At 44.0% G+C, this 27,844-nt stretch overlaps 2 protein-coding genes across 2 annotated transcripts in view; both read right to left on the minus strand.

Moving 5' to 3' along the window:
• LOC310989732 (uncharacterized protein) overlaps positions 1 to 18,877 on the minus strand; it is a gene marked incomplete at both ends in the record, with an annotated part of 28,016 nt that extends 9,139 nt beyond the window's left edge. Inside the window, 4 exons of the mRNA XM_083976879.1 lie at positions 10,011 to 10,184; positions 16,345 to 16,518; positions 17,248 to 17,889; positions 18,864 to 18,877. Of these exons, the coding sequence (XP_083833005.1) occupies positions 10,011 to 10,184; positions 16,345 to 16,518; positions 17,248 to 17,889; positions 18,864 to 18,877 (1,004 nt within the window). The remainder of the gene's footprint in view (positions 1 to 10,010; positions 10,185 to 16,344; positions 16,519 to 17,247; positions 17,890 to 18,863) is intronic.
• LOC310989793 (uncharacterized protein) overlaps positions 1 to 27,844 on the minus strand; it is a gene marked incomplete at its 5' end in the record, with an annotated part of 171,673 nt that overhangs the window by 119,768 nt on the left and 24,061 nt on the right. The window lies entirely within an intron of this gene.

Raw genomic sequence — 27,844 nt, forward strand, 5'->3', positions numbered from 1 at the left:
CTAATTATTACTAATAACTAATCATTTTTTTTTTTTTTTTTTTTTATACATAATCTCACCTGTCACAATGAGGAAGTGGATACCTGTGCTGCTCCTGCTATTGTGCTGCACCGCCGAACCCCTGCTTGCGGTGGCAGCCAGCCACGGTGGGGGAATACTGCGCTACACTCGGGAGGATCTGCTGCTTCTGAGGAACTCGGATCTTACAGCACCGGCTTTATTCAACCTGGGCGAAGTGTTGCCCAGTCATCATGGAGCCGGCTACGGGCCGCGCGGAGCAGGTCAGAGGAGGAAGCGAGGAAGAAGGGGGGGAGTGAGGCAGAGGCTGAAGAGACTCTCCGGTACACGGAAGAGCCCGCCGCTCCCCTCTATTCTGCTCGCCAACGTCCGCTCTCTGCGTAATAAACTGGACGAGTTACACGCCAACATCTCGTGCCAGTGGGCATATAGAGATGCGAGCCTGATCTGCCTGACGGAAACCTGGCTGGACAACACCATCGCGGACTCTCAGCTCTCCTTAGATGGCTTTGGGACACCAGTACGTCTGGATCGGGACACTGTGAGTAGTCAGAAGCGGCACGGGGGCGGGCTCTGTGTGTATATAAACAAGGCTTGGAGCAGGACTGCTACTATCACAGACTCTTGCTGTACACCTGACGTAGAGCTGCTCGCGCTGTCATGCAGACCTAAGTACCTCCCCCGCGAGTTTGGTCAGCTGGCGCTTGTGCTTGTGTACATCCCACCATCAGGCAATGTCACACGCGCGGCAGAGGCCATAGCGTCATGTGTCCACCAGCTTGAGAGCGCCTCTCCTGACTCACCTGTACTCGTTTTAGGTGACTTTAATGGCTGCAGACTAAATAAAACCCTCCCCTCCTTTCACCAATATGTCACCTGTCCCACCAGAGTTGATAAAACAATCGACCTCTGTTATGGCAATGTAAAAGGGGGATATAGGGCCTATAGTAAACCACCACTCAGCACTGCAGACCATAACGTTGTCCACCTTATCCCATCATATCGTACAAAATTGCAGAGAGAGGGTGTAGTCAAGAGGCAGATCAGACTATGGGACGATGATGTGCGGGAGAAACTTCAGGGCTGCTTCGACTGTACACTGTGGGAGGTGTTCACAGAGAACAACAGCCTTGAGGAAGCCACTGAGGCAGTCACATCATACATTACATTCTGTGAGGAGATGATTATTCCCACAAAGACTGTTAAAGTGTTCCCCAACAATAAGCCCTGGATAACTAAAGCCCTAAAAACTACACTTAATGAAAAGAAAATTGCATTTAAATCAGGAAATAGACTTGAATCTAAACTCATTCAAAATAAACTAAATAAAGAAATAAAATCAGCCAAAAGGGCATATAAGGAGAAGGTGGAGAGGCTCTTTAATAATGGCAAAGCCAGGGATGCCTGGCGTGGGGTTAAAACCCTTGCTGGCCTCTCAAACCCCTCCATGACAGCCCCACCTGCAGAGGCCTGTGTCAACATGGCAGAGGACCTAAACAACTTCTTCTGCAGGTTTGATCAGTGTGACTATACGGAGGAGAGGGAGGAGCTCATTGCAGAGCTCTCCACCACAACTCAGTCCACTGTCTACCTGCAGCTGCAGCCAGAGGAGGTCGAACGGACGCTGAAAATGTTAAAACCAAACAAGGCACCCGGACCTGATCGGATCTGCGGGCGCCTGCTGAAGGCCTGCAGCAGTCAGCTGGCCGGGGTCCTCTGCTCACTGTTCAACCGTTCCCTGGCTGAGCACTCCATCCCCCCTGTCTGGAAGTCATCCATCATCTGCCCTATCGAGAAAAAGAGCAACCCCACAAACAACAACGACTATCGACCTGTTGCTCTGACTTCGCTGGTTATGAAAAGCTTTGAGAAGCTTGTTCTGACCCAGCTGCAGGCTGATGTTAGTGGGTTTACTGACCCACTGCAGTTTGCATATCGACGGCACAGGGGCGTGGATGACGCAGTGCTGACCCTGCTACATGAGACCATCACCCATCTGGAAAAAACCTAAGTCCCTTGTCAGGCTGGTCTTTGTGGATTTTTCCAGTGCATTTAACACCTTGCAACCACACCTGATGGGACGCAAACTGCTCCAGATGAACATTGATCCCCACCTGATCCTCTGGGTCCTCTCCTTTTTGACAAACAGACCCCAGAGGGTCAGGGTGAATGGCCACCTCAGTGCACCACGGACAATTTCCACTGGATCCCCTCAAGGCTCGGTCATCTCTCCATTACTTTTCACACTGTACACAGACAACTGCAGAAGCTCAACCCTGGGAATAACATACATCAAATACTCAGATGACACTGTTATCATGGACACCACCAACACAGACGGACTGTTACAAAATGAACTGGACTCTTTTGCTCTGTGGTGTAGAGACAATTGCCTGGACTTAAACACCTCAAAAACCAAAGAAATGGTCATTGACTTCCGCCACGGACACTTCACTCCCACACTCTCTGTTAACACTGAAATAATAGAAAGGGTGGAATCATACAAATACCTCGGCACAATAATGGACTATAGTGGGGCGGATTAGCTCAATATTTTACACCAATCGTTCACTTTGTGATAAAAGCATGAAATTTGGTGGATGTGTTGGTGAATATATTTCAAACAAATCTGGATATTGGGCCACCTCAAAAGCGCCCCCTAGTGGCCGTGGCAGCCATTTGTTATGCGAATAAATGAATGATTAATATAAACTGCCCTTTTAATAATACCAACTGGTGATGTATTGTATATTGTTGGAAAGCCTGATTAGTCACCTTTACAACGAGGTACAGCTTGTAAGGATTGTGCATTCATGGAATGAGTAACAGGGCTAAACGTGTGGGTAGCGCACCCCAAAAATGTGCATCCCCTGTGGGGCAGATTAGCTCAATAATTCACAACAATTGTTTATTTTGTGGTAGAAGCACAACATTTGGTGGAGGTGTTGGTGGATATGTTTCAAACAATTTTGGTTTTTAAGGACCCTTAAGATGTCTACTTAAGATTTTTCCTTGTTGCCCGGGTCAACTAATGTTCCATGGGGGTTTTTTGCCGGTCATTTTGAATTTATGTCCGCATGAATGGCGAAAACGCCAATTTTCATAACTCCTAAACCAGACATCATACAAAGACAAATGAACACACTTTTTCATATAATTATGACACCAGGAATCAAATGGAAAGGTCACTGAGATGGTAAAACCTCTCTTTATCAGAGAAAAATGAACTGTAGTGTTTTTGTATCAATTGGTCGCTCCAACACATATGGGTCATTCCATGAAATTGGTAACTTTTCAACTTTGAAAAGTTAAAATTTAAACTATATTTAATTGCTATTTTTTAAGTAGCCAGGAATCAAATAAAGTTTAAAATGACAAGAAATTATGTTGTACCATCTCAAGCTGTGGAATTTAATATTTTACTATAGTTTAATGTTTTCCTAATCTTGTCAACCCTGTTACCGACATAAACTTATACTTACATATACAGTACAGTATTTCTAATAAGAGATTATTGAGAATATTTTCTATATATAGTCTGTATAGTTTTAATTATAATGGTAACAGTTGAAATTCAATTTTTTTTAAAACATTTTTATCAAATTAATGACAGCAGGGTTGAAGTTATGGTAACAGGGTTGACAAGAGTAATAGATGACAGGACACACATTCTATTGTCTACACTGCAAAGGTAACAGGGTTGACTATTTCAAGCTAATTTGCCCATTGCTAGCTGAAATAAATGCTAGCTAAAGGGCAAACTGTGTACTTTGAAAGGTAATAGGCTCTATGCACAGCTCCACCACTTCCTGAATTTTATTATTATGTTTATTTATTTGATATGGACATCACAAATACATTAAGACTGTTCCAGTGGACAGACCAGATGCTTTGCTTGAGTGTGTTTAGCACAAGTGCTAATTTTCAACACCAGTCCATAGGCGGCTAATCTAAAAATACAGAACATATTATCAACAGTATGAGATAAAACCAAGTGTAAGACACTACATCATGACAGTAACATATTAAAAAATACATTTAAGGCCGGTCCTTCATTTCCTGTCTTACATTATTGGACAAACTCATTAATCCAGGTGTGTCTGACCATTGTGACTACTCAGACACACCTGGATTACTCAGTGTGTCCAATAATGTAAGACAGGAAATGAAGGTCCGGCCTTAAATTCAGGAAGTGGTGGAGCTGTGCATAGAGCCCATTACCTGAAATAGAAAATTGTTTAGATTTATATGTTAAAAAGTGGTAACAGGGTTGACGGTGTATGCTTGTCCCCCCCGGTCCAACCTTGAAAAAACATCAAAAATAGCACATCAGAGATGAGAGAAAGCTACTTATTACTGAGCTGTTAGCATCCTGGGTAAGAGATGATGCAAACTCCTGTCAACCATGTCAAATCTGGGATGTACCATTGTTTTTCAAGGGTTTTTTGGTTAGAGTAACAGGGTTGACATAAAATCAGGGGACACCGATAAATTGGTAAATATTTATAATAATTAATATATATTATTACCAAAAATTGCATGGAATGATATAGTTTTGTTGCTCATTCCATGAATGCACAACCCTCACAAGTTGTACCTCGTTGGAAAGGTGACTAATCAGGCTTTCCATCGGTCTAAAAGACAGCACCAACCGGAATTATTAAAAGGGAGAAATTATGGACTGAAAAAACATTTCCGAACTTTTTTTTGAGTAATTTATACTAAAATACTACACGAGAGTTAATTTTTATCTGATAAAGAATGGTTTTTACCATCTCAGCAACCTTTCCATTTGATTCCTGGTGTCATAATTATATGAAAAGGTGTGTTCATTTGTCTTTGTATGATGTCTGGTTTAGGAGTTATGAAATTGGCATTTTCGCCATTCGTGCGGACATAAATTCAAAATGGCCGGCAAAAAACCCCCATGGAACATCAGTTGACCCGGGCAACAAGGAAAAATCTTAAGTAGACATTTTAAGGGTCCTTAAAAACCAAAAATGTTTGAAACATATCCACCAACACCTCCACCAAATGTTGTGCTTCTACCACAAAATAAACAATTGTTGTGATTTATTGAGCTAATCTGCCCCACAGGGGATGCACATTTTTGGGGTGCGCTACCCACACGTTTAGCCCTGTTACTCATTCCATGAATGCACATTGCACGATCCTTACAAGCTGTACCTCGTTGTAAAGGTGACTAATCAGGCTTTCCAACAATATACAATACATCACCAGTTGGTATTATTAAAAGGGCAGTTTATATTAATCATTCATTTATTCGCATAACAAATGGCTGCCACGGCCACTAGGGGGCGCTTTTGAGGTGGCCCAATATCCAGATTTGTTTGAAACATATTCACCAACACATCCACCAAATTTCATGCTTTTATCACAAAGTGAACGATTGTTTAGCTAATCCGCCCCACTACTACAAACTCACATTCCAACTACACAGTGAACTTATTTTTTCTAAATGTCAGCAACGTCTCTTTTTTCTCCGTAAACTTCGCAAACTCCAGGTTCATCAATCAATACTCTCTGCTTTCTATAAATGTTTCATCGAATCCATCCTCACTTTCAACATCACAGCCTGGTTTGGTTCACTCAGCATCACCCAACGAAACAGTCTAAACAAAATAGTCAAACTCAGCAATAAAATCATAGGTCAGGAACAGGAGCCACTCATCAACATCTACAACATTCAGGTCAAGAAAAAAGGCACACAGATCGCCACAGACACAACACACACACTACACAGCAACTACAGCCTACTACCATCAGCACGCAGATACAGGTCACTCCCACTCCGGACAAAGAGAGCATCATCCAGTTTCATCCCCACCTCAATCCGACTTCTAAACACTTAACTCCCACCAGAACTTTTTCCTTTTTAATTAACTTGTTTTTAATCAATTTTTATACTTGTATGTGTCCTTTGTTTTTAACCTTTGCTGCGAGTATTTGTACTATGTGTGGTTGTAGGAATATGTATTGTGTTGGGTATGGCTGTGGTATGTATGTGTGGATTGTTGTTTTGCACCTGCACTTTTGATGTCCTTCCGCAACGAAGTTCCTAACGGAATAATAAAGTACTTTTGAGTTTGAGTTGAGTTGAGTTGAGTCCAACATTCTTATTAACCGTTCAGTCAGTTTTTTTATTTATTTTTTTTACAGTAACTTCAACAGATTATTATTAAAGTAAAGAGAGAGAGTAAAAAAGAACAGATCATCTCCCTTGATTAACAGTCTACTCACAGCATTTTAATCTGCACGGGGTTTTAGTGCTTTTAGAATTGGGATGGTGGTCTTCTAAACTCCTGGAGTTTTTCTTTCACTCGGGTCTGCATCTGTTTTCCTCCGTTGGCCACTCGTTGCCATGGGAACGCCTTCTGAATCCTTTCCTCTAGGTTGGGGGCTGGATCCCCTCTGGCAGCTGGCACCTCCATGCCCCGTGCCCGTAGCTCCTGTGCGGCTTGGGGTGGGTCCTCATAGGTCCGTGGGCCGGTGCTCCAGTGAATCCGGATCCGCGTGAATGGGGTCTGGAAGCGAATGCCTTTTTCTTTCAGCGCTTTTTTAATTCCCCCGTAGGCTCTGCGTTTTTCCATCACTTCGTATGCATAATCATGGTCAAAGAAAATCGGTTTGTTGTTCAGGTGGATTTTCTTTTTCCAGGCCAGCTTCAACACCGTTTCTTTGACATCATACTGCTGAAAGTTTATCACAATAGACCGAGGTGTAGCGTCTGGTCCCGGCTTCTGGGTCAGAGTTCTATGAGCCCGCTGAATCTGCAGGGACATGCCGTCGGGGAGAGCCAGCTCCGTGGTCAGCAGGTTTTCCATAAACTTTATCATCGAGTCGCCCTCTGAGCCCTCCGACAATCCGTAAACTCGGATGTTGTTTCTTCTAGATCTGCTTTCCAAATCGGTGACTTTCTCTTGCAGTCTGTGGTGTTCTTTCAGCAGACTCAAAAGAGCCTCTTTAGTTGCAGCGCCGCTTGTTTCCATATCCGAGATGCGCTCCTCTGCCTCGGTGATCGCCTGATCGTGACCCTGGAGCCTGGTCCCGACGTCAGTTAGCTTCTGGGTTAGCTCGTGTCTCAGCGTCGCTAGCTCGTCCTTAAAGTCTTTCTTTAAGTCTCCCTTGAGCTCGGAGATAGCTGAGTGAATGTCGTTTTGGAAATCACGGATGTTACTTGAGATGGCAGACAGTTTCTGTAGTAGCTTGTTGTCCTTAGCTTCACCGCCGTCTCTGCTAGCTAGCATGTCGCCATTTTCCTCGTCGGTCGGCTCCATTTGTTTTTTATTTTGTGGGTTTTCTTGCTCAATTACTCTCTCTGTCCGGTTCGAATCGTCTCTTTTTTGTTTCCCCCCACTCCTTCTTCGTTTTCAAGTTAAAGTTTTCGAGTTTGGGGGAATTTTGATACTGACTGATACGGAGCGATTGACTATGCGTCTGTCACGAGCATGTCTTGACCGGAAGACTCATACACATTTTAACCAACAAATTTCCATGACTTTCCCAGGACTTGGCAACAAGTTTCCATGACATTACAAGATCTCTAAAATATCAATATATGCCTGAAATGTATGAAAACTATCTAAAAAAGAAAAAAAAAAAGTGGAAATGTCAAAAAATAGATCTAATGTAAATGGGCTTTATGCACAGCTCCACTACTTCCTGAGCTCAAGCCAGCTTCATTATTACATACAGACAAACTGATTAATCCACGTGTGTCTGACCTCACAACAATGGTCATTCCCCCCCAGAAAAAAAATGAAATGTGATTTTAACACATTGAAGCATTCTGGTGTACTCTGAGAAGAACATGAAGGGAACATTTGTTTCAGATTTTTTAAAAAGCACATTGAGTACTGACTGAGGTTCCTATAGCTTAATTGTAGGGCAACAAGGCATGGCTGGAGTGTATGAAACTGAACTCAACTGGTCTAGTGGGGAGCAAAAACAAATCTCATTAAAATCTAGGGGTCTGGACCAGCCATTCAAGGGCCCGTTTCCTCTGCTATGGGGCGTGGGGGGGCACGTCCGTGCAGCGTTGCGCTGCGGACATGCACGAAAAAAAAAAACGAAACCGAATGCGCGCCGTTACATCCGCTCGGACCACTAGGTTCGTTTGTGCCGACGTCAACAGCGGCAAGAGACCCGACGCTACTTGGCGTATCACTGCCTCCAGCGAATGACTGAGTCACGTCTCCAGGCTCATACAGTACGCGCAGGCAGGCCAGGGTGGTCTTGCATACGACACATTTAGCTTTGTCTTTGTCCTCCGTCTTCTCCAGCTATGAACTTCTCTGTGTGCAGCCAAATATTGTGTGTGTGTGTTCTTTTTTTTCTTCTGAAATTTTCAAACGCCGGAGATCCGGCACGGGGCCGGAATACTTTAAAGGGGACCTATTATGCTTTTCCAGCTTTTCAGACTTTTATTGTTTAAAATGTTGGATAATGGTTCTAGAGGCCGTGGAAGTGTCATATCCTGAGGTTAATGCATTTGGAGGTAAACCCTGCTAGATAATTGGGATTTCTCTGCACACCTGTTACACTCGGTTGCGCTGAGTTTTTTTTTGACATGAGCTCGCGTCTACGTCGATGCGTGCCGGACTCCCCTACATGGTCATGCCGAGGTCTCTGCTCCAGCCGGCCCCGCCTCCTCCCATGCTGCTCTGTTGTGCCTGGTGTCACAGCGGAGAGCGGAGCAGAGCACTTCCTGCTTCTTCCCTGCATGTTGTAGCACTGTAGCGTCACTTTACTAAGTTTTATTTAGGAGTTTACGCCGACGTTTCATGTAAGTGAAGCTGTACCTGTGTGAGGAGCGACGTACCGCCGGGGCGACGTTGTTCGCCGGACCGACGTAACGCTGGACCGCCGGAGCACCGGAGCTCTGGAGCTGCAGCGGCTCCTCACACAGGCAGAGCCCGTCTGCAGGCCTCCTTGGCCGGGCAGGCGTCCGTGCTCATCGCGGTAGAGAAAACCATCGCTAATAAACATACCCACAGGTTTTTTAGACGTTTACCGCCGTGTGGTTAGTCTATTTAGCAGAATGTTGGTCTCATTGATGAAATCTTGTGGCAGTTGAATTAGTTTGAATGAAAAGTGAAGCTGTGAGAAGGAGGAGGAGAGGAGCAGTGCTGCTGTAGTCTATGTGCACAAATCACCACATTTACATCAATAAATAACTGTTTTACAATGAACTGACCATTCTGCATATATTTTTAATTTATTTTATATATTTATTTTTGCATTTTTATATTACATGCTACATGGTTACAGTAGCCTACATGGCAAAGACTACTCCATGCCATCTTTGGTTAGGGTGAGACTAGGTCATGGGCACATTTCATTACACAATGTAGACTGGTCAGATGCAGACTGGAGATCTGGCAATTTGCCTACTGCAGATTTAGCTTTTGTTTGCATACTACATTTTGGCCAAATCAGTATAGGTACTAGTAGTAGACATCGTCATGGTAACGCAATGCTGAGGGAGTGGTTCATTTGCATTTAAAGGGAGGGGCCACTGAAACAGACCGTTTTGCAGAACCCTGTTTTTGAGAATGCTGTGATGTTTGATCTTTGGGGTATTTTGACCGAAGCACGTCACAGACATGTCTTTAAGGCACCCAGGAACTATTTTAGTTGCGCAAAAAGGAGGTCCCCTTTAAGCCCTGTGAGCTGATACTGGACATTTTCTCCAGAGTTTCTAGAAAACATGAGTCGTCTGACTGAGAGAAATACGAGTCTGTGTGAAGGTTGAACTGAAGTGAACAGACATTATTCATGACCACTGAGTGAAATGAAACTGAAGAATCATTCTCACACAACAACAACTGCAAATATTCAACAACCACTATTTCAAATGTCATTAATCAATTCAATCAAAGTCAATGATTCAAGTTCTGAGTGAAGACCAATCAGGTTCAGTTGTGGATCAAAGATCTAAGATCTACAACAGTAACAGTCAGTGAACTGACCTCAGAGTCTCCAGTCTACAGTCTGGACTCTCCAGAAAACCACTCAGATCCTTCACTCCTGAATCCTGCATGTCATTGGAGCTCAGGTGCAGTTTTCTCAGGTGGGAGGGGTTGGACTTCAGAGCTGAGACCAGAGAAGAACAGCTGATCTCTGACAACCTGCAGCCATCCAATCTGAATAAAGAATAAAAAAAGAAGATCAATTCATTGATAACTGATCAGATGAAGATTCTCTGTTATTATTATTTTTACTATATTTTTATTTTATTTTTAGGAGTGTCCTCCACTAAGGATTTTCATAGTTGAATCTGATTGGTCAGATTAGAATCATGTTGTTTTTTCCTCATTGATTCATGACCTCATTCGTGTCTTTTTCTGGAGAAAAGAGTTAAAACAGCTGAATAAACTAATTCTTCAGTTGGCATCAGATAACAGGACGTTCTCCATCCGTCCTTTTCCTGATCTCACTCATTAAGCTGCGATGACATCATCATCTCTCTTTCAGGGACGGTGCAGCGATGACGAGTACGAGTGTGTGCTGTGAATTAACGAGTGTGTGCTGTGAATTAACGAGTGTGTGTGGAGAATAAAAACGTGAAGTCTCGTTGTGAGGACATGATATGAGCATCAGTGCTGGTTCAGACGGGTCAGAGGTCGAGGGTCACAGCACCATGGTGTCGTTGTTGTTTGTGTGTGTGTGTGTGTGTGTAGGTGCTGCACAATAGACAGAGAATGCGTCCCTTAGTTTAATATTGTAAATAAAACTTCAGCCCTGTATTTAGAGAGAAAGAGAGATGGTGCTCCTGTGCTCGATCACTCACTGTGATGTTTGTATCTAAACCATCTCTCCTATATTATAAGAAAACAGATAAATTCTATGTAAAACCAGATGTTCAGCAGCAGGAAGCTCCCCTATATATTCCGAATGGTACAATCTTTTTTTCATAACCGCATTTTGCGATTCGACAGCGAGGTTGATCGTCCAATCAGAGTCGAATCGTTGAATAGTCGACTATTGGAGGTCACCCCTATTAATAACTTTATTGATCAACTCGTATCAGGGTTAAATCAATAAACTAACAGCACAGGGGTCAATGACGTGATGAAACCCAGTGTCAAGCGGTGTAACTTTGATTTTTGATAAAAATCTGAATAAACAGGAAAATGAATCTGGACTCAAATGAGGAATTAATACAACTCTGTTTCAAATTTTACATCATTTGTCGCATATTATTTAGAAGAAGAGTTTTTTGTTTTTAAGACATTGTCGTGTTGTTTCAATGAACACTTACGAATAAAACAATAAAACATGTAGCCCAGACACAAGCCAAAGCTTCTTTTTCCACCACTGAGTATTTCCTCTCAGTAGCACTCAGGGAACGAGAAGCAAATGCCACTGTTCTTTCGGAGGTGTCTGGGTGTATCTGTGTGAGAACTCCACCTACGCCATAATCAGAGGCATCTGTGGAAACTATTGTGGCAAGTGAGGGGTCAAACATGGCGAGTGCTGGACTATCAGTGATAAGTTGTTTTACTTTCTGAAAACTGTTCTGTGCATAATCAGTCCATGTGAATGTAGTGTCACGTAGCACCGCTCTCATTGGCTCCACAACAGTTGCATAGTTTTGTATGAACTTGGAGTACCACAAAGTCAGACCCAGGAAAGATCTGAGGGAAGTGGCATCCGCAGGTGCTGGAGCATCACGAATGGCTACAATGTGGTCATCATTTGGCTGCAGTCCATCTTTAGTTATTGTATGACCCAGGTAAGTCAGCTTTTCCTGATAGAACTTGCATTTCTCTGTATTCAGACGTAGACCAGCTTCCTGTAGATTGTGGAGCACAGCTTTCAGGCGTCTCTCATGTTCAGCACGGCCAGATGAGTAAACTATAATGTCATCCAAATACGCTTGAACTCTCTGTAGACCTTGCAGCACAATGGACATCATCTTCTGAAACGCTGAGGGCGCTGATGCGAGCCCATAACAAACTCGCTTGTATCTGAACAGCCCCTCATGGGTTATGAAAGCAGTCAGATCTCTACTGTCCTAGTGTAGCTGGTGATAAGCATTTGCAAGGTCGATTGCAGAGAACATGGTTGCTCCTCTGAGCTCTGAAAAGAGCTCCTCCGTGTGTGGAATGGGGTAGCTATCAGTCACTACAGCCTTGTTGGGCTCCCTGAGGTCCACACACATGCGTATTCTGGTTGAATTCTTCCGTTGAGTCACCACGATCGGTGACACCCAGGGAGACGCGTCGATTTTCTCGATGATGTCGGCATCCAGTAGGTGCTTTAACTCTGCAGAAACAGCATCTCTTACAGTAAATGGCAACCTCCTTAATTTCTGTTGTACCGGTTGCACATCATCTCTGACTTTAACCTTGTATGTAGTGGTAGAGCTGTATAGAGGGTATGCACGTGACGTCACGGTACTCGGAAGTCGCTGTGGAACGTCCACTGAGTGGCAAAAAGACGAGTGGCAGAGGCGCCAAAGTTAAAAAACGAGCAAGTAACAGAGCGATTTTCTCCGAGCCCACACAAGTCTGACATGTCTAGCTTTGCCAGCATGTAAAGCATGCATGACCTCACAGAGCTGCTAAAAATCTTGAGGATACGTCTCACTTTGACCGAGTTACATTCAAGAACCTGTTCTCAATGACGGAAAGTAAATTCACTGGAGCGGTCATTTTTTTCGATCGATCAGCTGTGTTTACAGTTTCAGGTGTCATAGTTATGATGCTTAAACAGATAAATTAGTCCTTTAACCCATCCTACAGTTTGACTGGTCAAAGTTTTTCAGAATAAAAGCAGCGCGCAGGTTTAAGTGTCGGGAGTCACGGTCAGGACGACAGTAACAGCTGTAATCTCGTCCCTCTGCACAGTAACAGTGAGTCTGTCAGTCACTCTGCAGGCACCGCGGTCACACTGTGTGTTACAGGAAGTGTCAGTGCAGCAGACGGCTTTGTGGAGCTGGTTGTCGATTCCTTTTGACATCAATTTGTTTTGATATAAGATATTTTATCCAGTTTATGAGTCCACCGCTATCCGCCAGCATGTTGAGGGACGCTTGTTTTGCCACTCAGTCCGATCGAACGGGGCGTTGCCGAGGGCAACGTGACGGAAACGCATACCCTCTATTGGCAGATGGAGGTATGATGGTTATCTCCCTGATTTCTTGTTCTGCTTTTGGCATCACTTTGTTTCCCATGATAACAATGTCCAGAGCTGTAATTAAATCCAACTCCAGCAGTAGTGAACCTGACTTCACAATGTAAAAGGAGGCGGGAGCAGAATGTCCATCATGATGTATCTGTATGTTCAGTATACCAAGTACTGGGATTCTCTGCCCTGAAAATGTCACCAGCTGGATCTCAGCTTTCCTCAGGGGCACATGGCTGAATGAGTTCTCATAAACATGGGCTGGCAATATGGAGACTGACGATCCAGTATCCACGATTAACTCACATGACTGCATATTTGGCGGCCGCCTTAACAACAAAGAGCTGCCGCCTAAACTAACGTCTTTAAAAAATAAAAATGTAGCGATATTCGCCACCGTCTACCCCCCTGTCGGACGCATTCCTCTCACACACATACACAACAGAGAAGCGTGCATGCATAACAGCAGCGCGTGGTGAAAGCGAAACTTAATACGCCCCCCCCCCAGGAAAGTAGGAATGTGCCTACTTTCACTTTACACATTATTTTCTTCTCTACAGGTGCAGCATCTTGCAGATGTAATACAGTCAGCTCGGGAATAACAACTTCCCCTACTTCATGTTTGTGACCTGATCTGCACACTTTTGCAAAGTGACCAGTCTTTCCACATGATTTGCATACTTTGTTTGTAGCAGGACATTTTGTAGAATTTGCCAGGTGTTTATCTGAGCCACATCTGTAACATTTTCGTGTGTGTACAGTCTTTGTTTCACCTTTGTTTTGGCCACTTGTGTTGTTGGGACGTCCACCTTCCCTCTTTGGAAGCCTTTTAATCTCCCGGACTGTCGTTTCATTTTGTGAGAAAGCACTGGCATCACGTGCAGCGGACTCCACTTGGTTTGCAATCTGTATGGCTTTATTCAGTGTTAGTCTGTCTTCCAATAACAAACGTTCACGTATGCGCCCATTGTAAGCTTTTTCAACAATTTGATCACGTAGCATATCTTCCTCGACATTTCCGAAATCACACTGTGCCAGCATCTCACGTAGAGCGGAGATGTACTGCGCCATTGTTTCATCATGTCTCTGCGCCCGTTGGCGGAACTCGTGTCTTTCAGCAATCACATTTACTTTCTGCACAAAATGCGCCCGCAAGGCAGCAACAGCCTCGGCGTATGAGGTACCTGTGTTAGGCAATGTGTAGAAAATCCTCCGTGCTTCAGTACCGACGCTGTGTAGCAGTACAGCTCATTGTCGGGTGTCGGGCCACTCTTCTCCTTCCACGTCGATTACAAGCAGGTAATTTTCAAACATCTTTAGCCATGTTTCAAACGGCATTGCAGGGTCTCCGGGACATTAGAGGAATGCAGGGGGCAAAGGAGTAGTAGCCACGGCCATTCTCGTCGCCAATTTGTCGTGTTGTTTCAATGAACACTTACGAATAAAACAATAAAACAGAGGAGTAGTCTCAAGCTTTGTTTACTGAGCACGCACATTATCCTCAACAACCTTCTTCTTCTCATGCATATCGTACACAACATTTCCCCAGTCATGTAGTCTGGCGTAGCATTAAAGCAGATATCAGCTTCACGGCCGTTTCGGCTAATGCTGCGTTCAAGGCAGGCTTTTGAAACCGTAAGTTACAGCTTCAAGTCACAACTACGACTTGGTAGCGTTCCAGGTAACCCGTAGCTCGTGTTTTTACCATCCTGTTGTCTGTGAAAGTTCCCTATAACGGCCACTCGTAACTTCCGACCCGTGAACTCGTACCAGATCGAACTGGTATGACTTCACAGGAAGGAAAAACACAAAGTACGAGTTTCTTTGAACGCACCATGAGTTAGCAGCCCCCGCCCTTGTCAGGCATCAATTGGTCCTCGTGCTACGTCACCACATTCACGCGCATCCCTTGGCTGCACACACAGCCCTTCATGCCGTTCTCTCTCCTCATTGGATAACACTTGTATCCCACAAGGAAAATTTTCTCCTCGGGTTACAGCAGAGCAGAGTGACGGAGAGACTCGTGTTTAGGCTGAAATACTTCATGTAAGTGATTGCTGACGGAAAATAGGACTATTTAGGACTTATATTAACAAAAACATTCCACTGATATCTGCTTTAACATTTAGAACACAACAGACATGTCCTGCTCAAGATGCATTAAAATCTAAATACAGAAACACAGAAAATAATCTGTTTTCAGAAGAAAGTATATTTTAGACCAGAGAAGAACAGCTGATCTCTGACAAACTGCACTTCTCCAATCTGAATAAAGAATAAAAGCAGTGAGTTGAGGACAAAGCTCCTGGTTGACAGCGTTCAGTGTCTCATCATCTGTTCAGAAGCTTCAGAATGAACAAGTTTAGAAAATCAAAGTCCAACAGCTGAAGCAACAGGAAGCAGGTTAAACAGTGACAGAGAGAAAACAGCTCATTAAAGGACAATTATGGGCAAATTCAACTCGGCCTGTATTTTCCCTAACATTTTAGGTCTAAAAGAAGGAATCTGAAGATTTTCAGTTTAATTGCTCCTGTTTTGCGGTAGTTGTGTCTGTCCCTGCATCGCCACGGCAGCGATGAATAGAGCGGATTTAATTTCCCCTGTTTAGGCTGTTTACATCCCTCAAAGCTGCAATTTTTTTTTACTCAAACATGCACCAAGAAGTTTGTTTACTTCAAGCAAGTCAAGAGTTGATATTCCTGTGTTTATGACACAAATGGGAGCTTCCGACTGCACAGCCACAGTCATTGACAGGAAGTGGCTGCAGTGTGTGCCGTGCTCTTCACTTCCTGCTTCACACTCCAGCCTCTCCCAGCCAGTTGAGCTACCAGGGAGCAGACATGCTTCCTCCCATGGTTCTGTCAGCTCCACAACATCCACCAGCTGCTGTGTTTCTGACCACAACTCAACATCTGCTCTCAGATCAGTGCTGCACGTTGCTTCAACAACAAGTGTCTGAGTTGAAAACAACAGTTGTAGAAGCTGAGCTCGTTCTCTGCTGCTCTGAATCACAAACACTACGACTGCTCTCACCTTCTTCTCTCTCGACTCATCTCAACTGTTTTCTCTCTTCAGCTTTTTGAGAAAAATCCTCACACACAAATCCTGACATGTATGAACCAATGAGAAGCTGAAGCTTCAAACAACTACAACAGCTCCAGTCAGTGAACTCACCTCAGAGTCTCCAGTCTACAGTTTGGACTCTCCAGTCCAGCACACAGAAGCTTCACTGATGAATCATCCAGGTCGTTGTAACTCAGGTTCAGGTGTCTCAGGTGGGAGGGGCTGGACTTCAGAGCTGAGGCAACGACTTCACAGTGAAGCTCTGAGAGTCCACAACAATAAAGTCTGTGATTAGAGAAGAAACAAACTGTGTGAGAGTAAAATCAGACAATTTGTACTAAACACACACAACATGTCACCATGTGATCAACATGTGCTCTTCACACTCTGGTTCAGTTCATCTTCTCTCTTTGTATTGGACATGAAACAATAATCCTCATCAGGGCTGGGCTGGAAAAACCCATTCAGATTCAAATGAATGGAGCCAATAGCATTTCTGCTGTTGAGGCTGTTTACGTCCCTCAATCCCACATTTTTTTTCCCACAGACAACGTCAGATGGCTTCAAACATACACCGAGAGGTTTGTTTACTTCAAGCAAGCCGACATGTTTGTAAATGGAGATTTAATATTAAGTCTCTTGTGAGAGTCAAGTTGACGGCTAACTATGTTTACAGGTTGTCTGAAGCTCTCCCATTTGTTTTACCAACAAATGAATATCAACTCGGAACCACAACATCTTCATAGCAGTAAGAGTAAGTGTGGATATTGTTTATTCTGCCTGTAAATCTACTGAGAACGTCAACTTGACTCTCGCGCAAGACTTTGTGTTAAATCTCCTTTTACAAAGAAGTCTGCTTGCTTCAAGTACATAAACCCCTCGGTGTATGTTTGAGTAGCCATCTGATGTTGTCTGTGGAAAAAAAATGTGGTTTTGACAGCCTAAACAGTGGAAATGCTATCAGCTCCATTCATATCTGCTGTTGATGGTGTTATTGATCATGTCTGGACTCACTCAGCCTTCCTGCAGTTCCTCACAGCTGGGATCAGTCTCCGTTGTCCCTCCCATGATGTGTTGTACTTCTCCAGGTCCAACTCGTCCAGAACCTGCTCTGACATCTGCAGCATGTAGGCCAGAGCTGAACACTGGATCTCAGAGAGTTCATTCTTTGACCTGTTCTCTGACTCCAGGAACTGTTGGATCTCCTGATGAACTGACTGGTCCTTCATCTCCGTCAGACAGTGGAAGATGTTGATGCTTCTGTCTGGAGAGATTTTATCACTGTCCTCAGTCTTCATCTCCTTGAGGTTGTTGATGGTTCTCTGGATGGTTCCTGGACTGTTGTCTGTCTGACCCAGCAGACCTCCTAACAGCCTCTGGTTGGACTCAAGAGAGAGGCCATGAAGGAAGCGAACAAACAGGTCCAGGTGACCGTTTCTACTGCGGAGGGATTTCTGCATGGCTATCCACAGGAAGTCATCCAGGGTTAAATCTTCATGTTGTTCATTATCAGAAAATTGTCTTTCTTCTTCTTCTTCTTCTTCTTCTGCTTCTGCTTCTGCTTCTGCTTCTTCTCCTTCTCCTTCTGAAGACAAGTCCCTGTTATCATGTTCCTCAACTTGTTCTCCCAGGAAGTTCTCCAGGACCTGTGTGTTCCTGTTGGTGAAACAGTGGAACATGTAGACTGCAGCCAGAAACTCCTGAACACTCAGATGAACAAAGCAGTAGATTGTTTTCTGGAAGATCACACTCTCTCTTTTGAAGATCTCAGTACAGAGTCCTGAGTTCACCAAGGCCTCTGTGACATCCAGACCACACTGCTCCAGGTCTTCTTGGTAGAACATGATGTTTCCTTCCTCCAGCTGTTCAAACGCCAGCCTCCCCAGCTTCAGAAGAACTTCCCTGTCGGCCTCCGTCAGCTCCTGTGGACTCGTCTCATGTCCTTCACCGTACTTGTTCTTCTTCCTCTTTGTCTGGACCAGCAGGAAGTGTGAGAACAGGTCCGTCGTGGTCTTGGGCAGCTCTCCTCTCTGGTCTGTGGTCAACATGTGCTCCAGAACTGTAGCACTGATCCAGCAGAAGACTGGGACTTGACACATGATGTGGAGGGTCCTGGACGTCTGGATGTGTGAGATGATTCTTCTGGACAGATCTTCATCACTGGACCTCCTCCTGAAGTACTCCTCTATCTGGGCGTCAGTGAAGCCTCGGACCTCTGTTACCCTGTCGACACATGTAGGAGGGATCTGATTGGCTGCTGCAGGTCTGGAGGTGATCCAGACCAGAGCCGAGGGAAGCAGATTCCCCTGGATGAGGTTTGTCAGCAGCACGTTGACTGATGACGTCTGTGTGACATCAGACACAACCTCCCTGTTGTTGAAGTCCAGTGACAGTCGGCTTTCATCCAGGCCGTCAAAGATGAAGAGAAGTTTACAGACAGCCAGCTGCTCTGCTGTGACCTTCTGTAATGTTGGATGGAAAACATGGAGCAGCCTGAGAAGACTCAACCGCTGATCTCTGATCAGGTTCAGCTCCCTGAACGAAAGAGGAACCAGCAGACTGACATCTTGGTTCTCCAAGCCCTCGGCCCAGTCCAGAGTGAACTTCTGCACCGAGAAGGTTTTTCCAACGCCAGCGACGCCATTGGTCAGAACTACTCTGATGGGTCTCTGTTGGACAGGTGAGACCGTAGAGACTTTGTCTCTCTGTTGGACAGGTGAGACCGTAGAGACGTCCTCTCTCTGCTGGACAGGTGAGACCGTAGAGACGTCCTCTCTCTGTTGGATAGGTGAGACTGTAGAGACGTCCTCTCTCTGTTGGACAGGTGAGACCGTAGAGACGTCCTCTCTCTGTTGGATAGGTGAGACTGTAGAGACGTCCTCTCTCTGTTGGACAGGTGAGACCGTAGAGACGTCCTCTCTCTGGTGGACAGGTGAGACCGTAGAGACGTCCTCTCTCTGTTGGACAGGTGAGATTGTAGAGACGTCTCTCTGTTGGACAGGTGAGACCGTAGAGACGTCCTCTCTCTGTTGGGTAGGTGAGACTGTAGAGACGTCCTCTCTCCGTTGGACAGGTGAGACCGTAGAGACGTCCTCTCTCTGGTGGACAGGTGAGACCGTAGAGACGTCCTCTCTCTGTTGGACAGGTAAGTCTTTAAAGATGTCGTTGCACTTGATTGGAGTGTCATGGAGGGTCTTCTTCTTGGACGTTGTCTCCAGCTGTCTCACCTCATGTTGGGTATTAACCTCTTCACTCTGTCCCTCTGTGATGTAGAGCTCAGTGTAGATCCTGTTGAGGAGGGTTCCACTTCCTGTTCTACTTCCTGTTCCCTCAGTTCCTTCAGTGACTCGTTCACATCTGCTCCTCAGACTGATCTTATGTTGATCTAAAACCTCCTGCAGACCACGATCTGCTGAGAGAGAAGAGACAGAGTCAGACTGAAGACAGAGAGTCTGACAATCTGATCAGATTATTTTCATCAGCTACGGAAAAACTACAGACAACAAAGAGAAGGTTTGAATCATCATCTTAAATGTCAGTGCTGTGTGATGGAACAATGACTCTGGAGAAAACAACAGGTCCTGTTTTCACTAATGACTAGGGTTGGGCATCGTTTAGATTTTAGCGATTCCGATTCCGATTCTCTATTTCGATTCCGGTTCTAAACGATTCTCGATTCCGATTCTTTGAGGTGCAGGTCAACAGGTCACAATTTATTTCACAGGATATTTTTTTATTTGACAAACTCTTCACACAGGCCATTTTTGCATGCATGCTTGGACTTCAAACATACATCTTACACAGCTTGTAAGACCTCCAAAAGGCCTCCAAAAATAGATTTTGCCAACTATGGTATTCAATTAAAAGGGAGGGTCCCTAGCTGTAACTATAAAACTGAAACTTGGCAAGCAGTCTAACATACAAAGAGCTGCAGAACAGGTGACTGTATATGCAACAAAATAAAACAAACACTGGAGCAGTCATGATGACAAATCAAAAACAGTTTTTGTTTAAGAAGATAATCATGTCTGCCTTCTCAGGCTGAGGAGGTCTGTACACTAGTGATGCGCGGTGCCGGTCAAGAAATCTTTACTTTATTTGCGGTGCGGGGCTGGTCATTAAAAACACTGATGATGAAGTCCAGAGTGTGTTATCAGGGGCGCGCTGATGTTGACGGGAAAGCCGGCGGAGGTGTGAGGGAACCGGATGAGACGGCGGCTGGGCGCATCAGCAGAGCAGGGTTGGTTTCACAGAGAGCAGACCGGGGGGAGAGAGAGGCGGCGGCTGCGGCGGCTGCTGCACTCGCGCTGCACTGTGACTCTCCCACTCCTCACGAGCTCCACACTGACAAGCTACCGGCAACACAGCGCCTCTGTCTGCCCTTTCAAAGTAAAAAGCCGCTGTCTGACGTTTAATAGCAGCGGGGATGGTTGTGAAAATAGATGCGGTGGTGCGGGGCGGGTCAAATTACTTCAAACTAGTGCGAGCGGAGTAAAACAAACAAACTAGTGCGGACATTTAGGAACCGAAAAAAAGGATTGAAATTCAAACGGCTTCTTAACGATTCCGGAACCGGACGTTAGGAACCGGTTCCTATTTGGAACCGTTTTTCGGTGCCCAACCCTACTAATGACCACGTCAGCAGACAGATGTTCACTCTCACTTTGTACACAGCTGCTCTGATTGGCTGTCTGCAGTCCACCTCTGGTTCTGGGTCTTTTTCCATGATCCTTCAGGACGTCAGAGACACCACTCCTCTTCCTCCTGTCAAGACATTTCTGGATCAACAACATGTCACAGCTCCACATCTGTTCACAATCTGCTCTGATTGGTTAACCACCTAAAGGGGGCGGGGCTTCAGTAAGCAGAAGAACAGAGAAAGAGAAAGTAGAGGAAGACGAGTGTAGAGCTGAATGAAGACCTGGTCCTGAACTGGTCTGGTTTCTGTCTCTGTTTATCTGTTGACCTTAAATCTGGACTCTAAAACAAACTCCCTGTTAGTTTGAGTCTCTTCAGTTCTGCGTCGTCTCGTCTGGTTTTTACTCCAAATGTGTGAAATGATTGAGAAGCTGTTGGTGGTGTTTTCCTCTTTCAGACACTGATCATGTGTTTGATGTTGGTTCTGGACTGAGTCCTATCAGCTCTTTAACTAATGAGCTCCTCATCCAGACGCTGCTGTGTGGCTCTAATGAACCTGTGTTGGAGCTCTGGTCCAGTGTGAGGAGACTGAAGCTGACAACAGAAGCTTCAGCAGCTCCACCTGAGCTTCACTACATGTTGTGGAGAAGCTCAGTCACAGACAGGAAACAGGAAACACTGATCACTCCTGTCTGGTTCCTGACTTTTCAAAATAAAAGTCTCTGTGTATCAGCTGCTTTAAAGGAGAATTCCGGTCATTTTCTAAGTAACGCTCTACAGCTCTAGGTCCCTGAGTGCGACCATAGGAATCAGAGAAAAATATGTGCAGACCGGACCTAGCTCTCCTCCTTCTAGCTGCGCTACACTGCAGTGAAACAGCAAAGTAACAGGGGCAGAACTTCTAACCAGAATATTGGAGGAAAAAATATTTTGGATGGGAAACAAAGCATCAATATGAATATAACTGCTTTTTTTCCCAATCCAAAGTCATTTTACTCCTAAATCCATGTTTTCCTTCACATGAGTCTTGAATCTCTTCTTCTCATCTTCAGCTCAGTTTACAGTAGAAACTGTCTCTTACCGTGACTCTGAAGGTCCAGATCCAGGTCCAGGTCTGAAGTAAAGAGGTTCTTCTTTGGACAGGTCGCTCCTCATGGACAGACAGATGGATCCTGGAGACTCTGCTCTCAGTCTGAACTTCTGACCTCTGTAAACACAAACATGTTTTTATTCCCATCACATTGATCACTGATCAGTTCTCTGATCACAGATGCATTGTGGGAAGTCTCCAGTGACGTCAAGGTCCAGCACCACACACTGTAGTGAAGGATGGAAGCAGCACAGCAGCATCATAGACAACAGTGGAGAGTCAGTCAGTCATTAACTGTCCAGTGTCCAGCTGCTGAACATCTGTCTCACATCAGCTCTACAGAGGATCACACACTGACACTGCTCAGCATCTGGATCCACTGGCTCAACATCTGGATCTACCTGGACACCAGTCCTACACACACAGTCTGAGCCCATTGGTTCCTCCTGAAGACTCAAAGCTTCACCAACATCTCAGCTACAGGTTCATGTTTAAAGAGGCTCAGTCATTTCCTCAAACAGCTGCTCACTCTAGTTTCTATCAAACCAACAGGAGGAAACAGGAAACATCTGTCAGGGACTACTTTCAGCAGCGGATTGATCCACATTTGGTGCTGTAGTGAGTATGTGGGGCAGCAGGACGGAGTCTAAATAAACTACAGTGTGTGTTGATGTCCCCCAGTGACACAGTGTGGTTCACTGATGTGTTTTAATGTGGAGCTCTATGGCTCAGAGGAGGACGTCCTCTCAGCCTGGGACACGTTGGACTCTGCATCTGATTTATTGGAAAAATAAGGACAAAGATGGAAAATCACCAGACTCAGGCTCCAACCTTAACTGAGTCCATTTACTGCATTTAGTCCCTTCACTGAAGAATCTTGTTTCCTGACTCATTAGACATCATCTCTGTGAACAAATCCAGATGCTGCTGCTCAGACAGTGTCTACAGTGAAGCTCTGACATGTGAAACTCATCATTCAGGCTGTAAAATGATCCTGCAAACTGCTGTAAACTCTGTTAGAAACCAGCTCATCAACGTTCACCAAACCACCTGGAATTAGCCACGTCTTTAAAGCTCATGTTGATCAGCTGCAGGAAGAACATGGAGGAGGAACAAGTCCAGATGTTCTTTCATCAGATCAGTTCAGAAGAAACATGAAGAGACCAGGGGTCTCATTCATAAAACTGTGCGTGGGATCGTTACTAAAAGTGTACGTACGCCCAAAAGCCAAGTTTTGCGTGCGCCAGTAAATATTCAGACTTATAAAACCCTGCGTACGCACACTGGCAAGCAAACTTCCCTTTATAAATCACAGAGTTCCTACAAGTGTGCGCCGCTGAATCCGCTTCACGTTCCGCCCTGTACACGCCCTGTTTTAACTAGAGGTCGACCGATTCATCGGTTTGGCGGATTAATCGGCCCCGATAGGACGTTTTACAAACTATCGTAATTAACGGAAAATGGCCCCGATAGTGGCCGATGGCTGTTTTTTTTGTTTTTTGTTTTTTTCTCCCCGCAGCGCCGTGAACTGCTCCTTCCATGGCCTGCTGCTCTCTGTCTCTCTAATCACTGAGGGGCGGGGCTGCTCTGCACACACAGCGCGCATGGGGGAGGGAGGGAGGGGGGGGAGAGAGAGAGAGGGATGGGGGGGAGAGAGAGAGAGACGGTGCGTGAGCAGCGCAGCGGCAGCAGAGAGAGGAGAAGGAGGTGGAGACGACGACACGCGTCACTGTAAGTGTATTTAAGTTGAAAGTGAACAGACATAACCTCCTTGGTGGAGGCAATAAGTACCACCTGTTCAACAAGCATAAACGTGCATCATATTTCAGCATAAACAGCGACATTTCCACCGCAAGTTTTACGCAACCACACGTGCTTAACAATTAACAGCTCGTTAAAAACACGCTAAAAGAAAGCTGTCTCTGTGTAGTCTGTTCATCTTAGTTTGCCATGAATCTTAAAATTTGGCAATTTCTTGTAAACTTTAGCCGCTGGCTGAGACAAACCAGCCCCCCCCCTCGATTTCCCCCCCCCAGATATTATGGAGGTTATAGTGACTTTGCTGTTGGAAACTTTACCGTTGCTGCAGTGGGTTAGCTAGGCTATATTTGGAAATGAATTCCGAATTTATTCTTTTAAAAAAGATAGCCTAATTAAAAAAAACAAACCATTCTTTAGTAGTGATAAAGAACAGGTGTTTAGACTGATGTTCAGTATATCCATTTAGGTGTTTATTATTACATTGAGACTGATGTTCAGTATATCCATTTAGGTGTTTATTACATTGAGACTGATGTTCAGTTATGCAGATTTATTTATTTCGGTATTTATTACTTTTATATCCAGTTCAAGATTTATATATTTATTTTGGTATTTATTTAGTACTTTGAGTTTGATGTTCACTTTGCGATTTTATACATTTGGATATTTATTAGCTGTTCAGTAAAGCAGTTGCTGCTAATAAAGTCAGAGATTGTGAATTTCCAACAGTGTTGAATTTTTTCGGGGGGGGGGGGGGGGGCGGTATCGGCCGATTAATCGGCTATCGGCTTTTTCCTGCTCCAAACTATCGTTATTATATCGGCCTTTAAAAATCCACTATCGGTCGACCTCTAGTTTTAACCGTAGATGGTCAATGCAAACCACCACATGAATGCGATCTGCATGTCAATGAGCCTGACGTGCTGTTGTTCTGTCGGAGTTGTGAATTAGCTGCAGGTGTGAAAGTGGCGACGTGGCGTGTTGCTGCAGCTGTTAACGGCGTCAGCGTCTCAGAGCGCACGCGGTGTTGTTTTGGTGCGCTGCCTCTCACATGCTGGACCCGGTTCGGCACATACCCACTGAGCATTAGACGTCTATTAGACGTCTAGTCTAAGTTTAGACCAACATTCGCCCGTCTATAATCGGTCTATATTTTAGCCCAAATCTAGACGATAGAATTTAATCCATTAATCATTAAATATTAAATAAAAAAACAACTGTAAATTGTATAAATGATGGCCAAATGTTGGATTAATACATTTTTAACAGTCATTTATCAATGTACAGTGTAGTTTAGATTTAGACTCGATTTAGACGTCTAAATCAAGACCTCATATCAACGTCTATTTATAGACCAAATCTAGATGATTGCACTAAATGATTAATACCGTCCAAAAAGTAACTGTAAATTGTATAAATGATGACCAAATGTTGGATTAAAACATTTATAACAGTCATTGATCAAAGTGCAGTGTAGTTTAGACTTAGACTCGATTTAGACGTCTAAATTAAGACCTCATTTAAACGTCTATTTTTAGACCAAATCTAGACAATTGAATTGTATAATGAATACTGACCAAAGAAAACAACTGTAAATTGTATAAATGATGGCCAAATGCTGGATTAAAACATTTTTAACAGTCATTGATCAATGTACAGTGTAGTTTAGATTTAGACTCGATTTAGACGTCTAAATCAAGACCTCATGTAAACGTCTATTTTTAGACCAAATCTAGATGATTGCACTAAATGATGAATACCGTCCAAAAAGTAACTGTAACTTGTATAAATGGTGGCCAAATGTTGGATTAAAACATTTACAGCAGTCATTGATCAATGTACAGTGTAGTTTAGATTTAAACTCGATTTAGACATCTAAATCAAGACCTCATATCAACGTCTATTTTTAGACCAAATCTAGACGATTGAATTAAATACATTAAATAATGAATACTGACCAAAGAAATAGCCTAACTGTAAGTTGCACAATGGTGTCCAGATATTGTACTAAAATCATCTGAATGACCATTGATCAATATACAGTGAAGTTTAGATTTAGCCTTGATTTAGACGTTTAATCAGCATCTAGATTTAGACCAGGTTTAAACTATTAAGTGATCTTTATTTTTTAATGTTGTTTATGTTATGTTTACATCTTATGCTTTCTTTTTTAAGCATAAGATTATGCCAACCATGTTTAGAAATATTTAGATATCACTATTAACCTATATAGATATAGGCAGTTTGCAATTAAGTTTATTGAGCATTAATGCAAATAATTCCTTTGAAAAAATAATTATTGGTGAACAGTAAAATAAAATGGCAATTTGCACGGCGATCGGGGACAGTAGCCAATATGGATATGGAGATACTGTCAGCAGATCCCTCCCCTCCCCACTAGGAGGCAGCAACACGCTGGAAGTTGTCTTGTGGACCGGAAATCAGTTTCGGGAAGTTCAAAAACGACTTCTGGCCGTCTATGCTTCTGGCACTACACCACATCCATGCACAACACCGGTCGAGAGCGGAGAAGAGTGTGCGAAAAGAAGAAGAGCTTCCTATAGGTGAGTGGTCAAGGTTACGTTATTGAAATGCTGCTTTTTCCTGCAATGTTTGTTCATTTAATTGTCATCAATCCGTTTGCAAAATGCCGACGATATGCTTGATATGCTAGCTATGGCTTGCCTGCCCTGCTAGCTCGCTAGCTATGGCTTGCCTGCTAATACAAGCATCATTGCAAAAACGATTTGTTTGTTTGTGAAATATGGCATGCTCAGCCAAAAGTAAGGTTTAAATGAGACTTTACACTGTAGCACATACAATAGCAGATTTTCTTGAGTCATATGATGCATAATACTTACTACCTGAAAATATAAGCCCAAAATTGATTAAAATATAGCTAGCAGCACTATTTCCAGTGTCTATTTGATTTCATAAACTCCCAGTTACAGACTTGTAAGGGTCACATTTTCCTTACCTAAAGGAACAGTCCCTGAATTCAACTTTGAAAAGCGTTTCCTTAAGTAATTCCATGTTTTTCACAATGTTGATAATTTGTAATATCATACAGATTGCAAAGCTGTCTCATATTGGAGGAAAGGATTTGAAGACCTGCACGAACAAAATCATGGACAGGTATGATTACACATAGAAGTTTAATATCTGTAGAACAGACAACATAGGCTAATAGTGGGTGGTTACAAGTTACAAGTTATATAAGTTTACTGTTAACAATTGTCTTCATTTTTTATCTGTTGCAGACTCTTCATGAACAGCATCATGACACAATTTAATATGTTGGAGGTGGGAAGCAAAAGAAGAGGGCCTTCACACAGACTGCCTTCTACTCTGTGGTCACAGGTAAATAGAAAACTGTCTGCTAGTTATTTGGAAATTGCTTCATGTTAAACATGTGTGACTGACATGACATTAACAAACAACAATTTGTCTGGACTGTACTAGGTAATCTCTGTAATACTGACAATTATGAAACTTAATTGGTGTTGTTTCATGAAAGGGAACCATAATACAGTTATAGTCAGGCTTTATTTATTAATTTATTAATCTTCACAGACTTACTGCGCAGTGCAAGTTTTGTCCAGCGCAGTGCAGCACGCGCTTGGTTTGCAGTTTGGTAGACAGAGGTGTGCAGAGATGGGTGTGGCGGCGCAGCAGGGGGAGGAGTCACATTCAGCTTGGCGCAGTGACAGTTTCGTGCTAAAGAGCAGCGCCGACGGTGCGCTGAATGCTTGCCAACTAAAACCAGGTCTACTCTCGGCGCAAGGCAGTGCAGTGGTAGTTTGGCTGACAGGCGCAGAGTGCACACGTCACCAAGACCTCACAGGCAGGTTTCCACAGGTTCAGGCACATTTTAATGCAATTGCAATTGTCACTATTCAATGCAATCATCTTAATCAGCACATACATCTATATCTATATAGATTGTCCCGTCACATCTGATGTCAGATCAAAGGCAGTTGGCATGTGTAATGGAACTCAACCTGCCTGATTTAACACAGATTAAAACGTGATGCAAAATAACAAGTTAACATCTCTCTCAGCCAACCACAAACAGCATCAGAGAGTGAATATATATTCGGCATTGCTCATCTCCGGAAAAAA

Source organism: Trachurus trachurus (assembly GCF_905171665.1).
Source record: "Trachurus trachurus genome assembly, chromosome: 8".
Classification (NCBI taxonomy): Eukaryota; Metazoa; Chordata; class Actinopteri; order Carangiformes; family Carangidae; genus Trachurus; species Trachurus trachurus.